Source organism: Perca flavescens, chromosome 20 (genome assembly GCF_004354835.1).
Source record: "Perca flavescens isolate YP-PL-M2 chromosome 20, PFLA_1.0, whole genome shotgun sequence".
NCBI classification, from domain to species: Eukaryota; Metazoa; Chordata; class Actinopteri; order Perciformes; family Percidae; genus Perca; species Perca flavescens.
Window position 1 is genome coordinate 26,819,081 of NC_041350.1, and position 1,871 is coordinate 26,820,951.

The 1,871-nt window shown below is 45.6% G+C and overlaps 1 protein-coding gene across 1 annotated transcript; it reads right to left on the reverse strand.

The window, feature by feature from the left end:
• Window positions 1-622: 622 nt before the first annotated feature.
• noto (notochord homeobox) lies at window positions 623-1,635 on the reverse strand. Its single transcript, XM_028565172.1, has 3 exons — window positions 1,245-1,635; window positions 945-1,132; window positions 623-823 (listed from the first exon to the last, which is right to left on the reverse strand). The coding sequence occupies exons 1-3, from the start codon at window positions 1,633-1,635 to the stop codon at window positions 623-625; spliced, it is 780 nt and encodes a 259-aa protein (XP_028420973.1).
• Between the last annotated feature and the right edge of the window lie 236 nt (window positions 1,636-1,871).

Below are 1,871 nucleotides of genomic sequence, written 5' to 3' on the forward strand. Positions count from 1 at the left end.
CTGATCTGCTTATTTATTCTGACAGTAGCAAAACAAACCTAGAACTCCCATCAGATTTGGATTCAAATGCAAATGCTGATTGGTGGACACAGGTCTATGATGTCACCAGTAACAAGTGCACAGAAAAAAAAGGAAAAACCGAAATCTCTTATTAGATATAAAGTGTTCTAACTTTGGTAGGTAAGTGTGTGTTGATGTAGGACCCGCTCTTGTCTCAGCAGAAGCTGATGGGGGGGAGGTTATCATGGCCTTTAAAGTTTTTTCAGTTCACTTTTTAGTTTTCCAGTTCAACTGTGTTACACATGCCAATAATAAATTAGGATTTCTAATTTTCAAAACACCAAATGTCACTTTTTAACTTGTGTAACCTTTTTCTAACACTTGGCTGAGTGAGAAGGAATGAACAGGACAAGGTTTCCATTAATGTCATAAAATATATTTCTGAATTTTTCATTCAAATGTACAAAACCTGAACACATGAAGTGGATTTATCAAAGAGCAAGACAATTAAATATATAACTATACATCTATTAAATACTCATAGTTGGAGACACAGAGGCCTCCTTTTCTCAGCAGTATATACAAAAGTATTTTTGTCTCAGTAAGTCCAGTTGGTGTTCGGTCAACAGTGGTCAATAGAGTCATCAGACACGTCAATATCCACGTCCAGGTCGGAGAACTCCTCATCCTCATCATCTCCGTGGCCTTGAGATCCGGGACTTTTGGGCGGAGCAGCCAGGCCCAGTTTGGCCAGCTTGGCCTGCTGTTGCTCCAGACTCTGTTTGCGCCACTTGATGCGTCGGTTCTGGAACCAGACTTTGACCTGGAGAGAGCCAAACAACAACATGTATATTAGAAACACTGTAATAAGAACCGTGTGTATGTTTCTGGGGCTACGCTTTCAAATGCCTACATTCAGATGTTCAGTATATATTTTTTCTTACCTGAGCTTCTGTGAGCTGCAGAGCCGAGGCCAGGAGGAACCTCTCCGATCCGACCATGTACTGCTGCCGGGCAAACTCCTTCTCCAGCCGGGAGAGCTGCTCGCTGGTGAAGCTGGTGCGCATCCGTTTCGACTTCCCCCCTTTAGTTTTGAACGAATGCAGCCCTGCGTTCACTTTAGACATGGAAGCTGCAAAGTAGAGATGCCATATTTAATCACTCTGCCACATGAACATAGTTTAATTTTGACATTTAGATCTTGCTTGGATAGTTCCACCAAGTAACTTGTTTTTTTTGTTTACCTTGTGCGTAAAATGCTCCCCGACACGATGACTGGTAGGTGAAAGGCGGGCAGCAGTAGACTGAATATCCAGGTTGTGCGTGGAGCGCTGAGTGCAGCATGTTCGGAGAGTAGACGTACGGTGATGTTGGTATCGGTAAGCCTACGTGTCCGGTGAGAGGCAGACCGGGGACTACTGGGTAATATTTCTCTCCGCACTGAGGAGGACTCGCCCGGCAGCTGCTTGTGTCATCCGGCTTGGCGAGCAAAGCATCAATGGTGAAAGATTTCCCACTGGGAGGCTTCGTTGTCAGCGCGCACTGGCTCCCCTGGTACTGCGGGTACGGCGATGCTGCGGCGTAATTACGCATGGGGTATCCATAAGCTCCCACTGGTCTGTCCGGCACCTGCATTCTGCCAGATGTTTTTTAAAAAAAGATTGAAAAAATAAGATGTTGAAGGTCTTTGCAGTAACAAGTTGTTGCTCCAGGTTCAGCAGGAAGGTGAATGCTGCTCCTCCGCGGAGAGTCCTCCTTTATACGCCGGCCGGACACGGAGGTGTCAACAGCCCCCCATCGATCCTTTGTCTTTCTAAGTAGCAGATGAGAGAAACGCACATCCCGACAACGTATCCAATTAATTGGTGGAG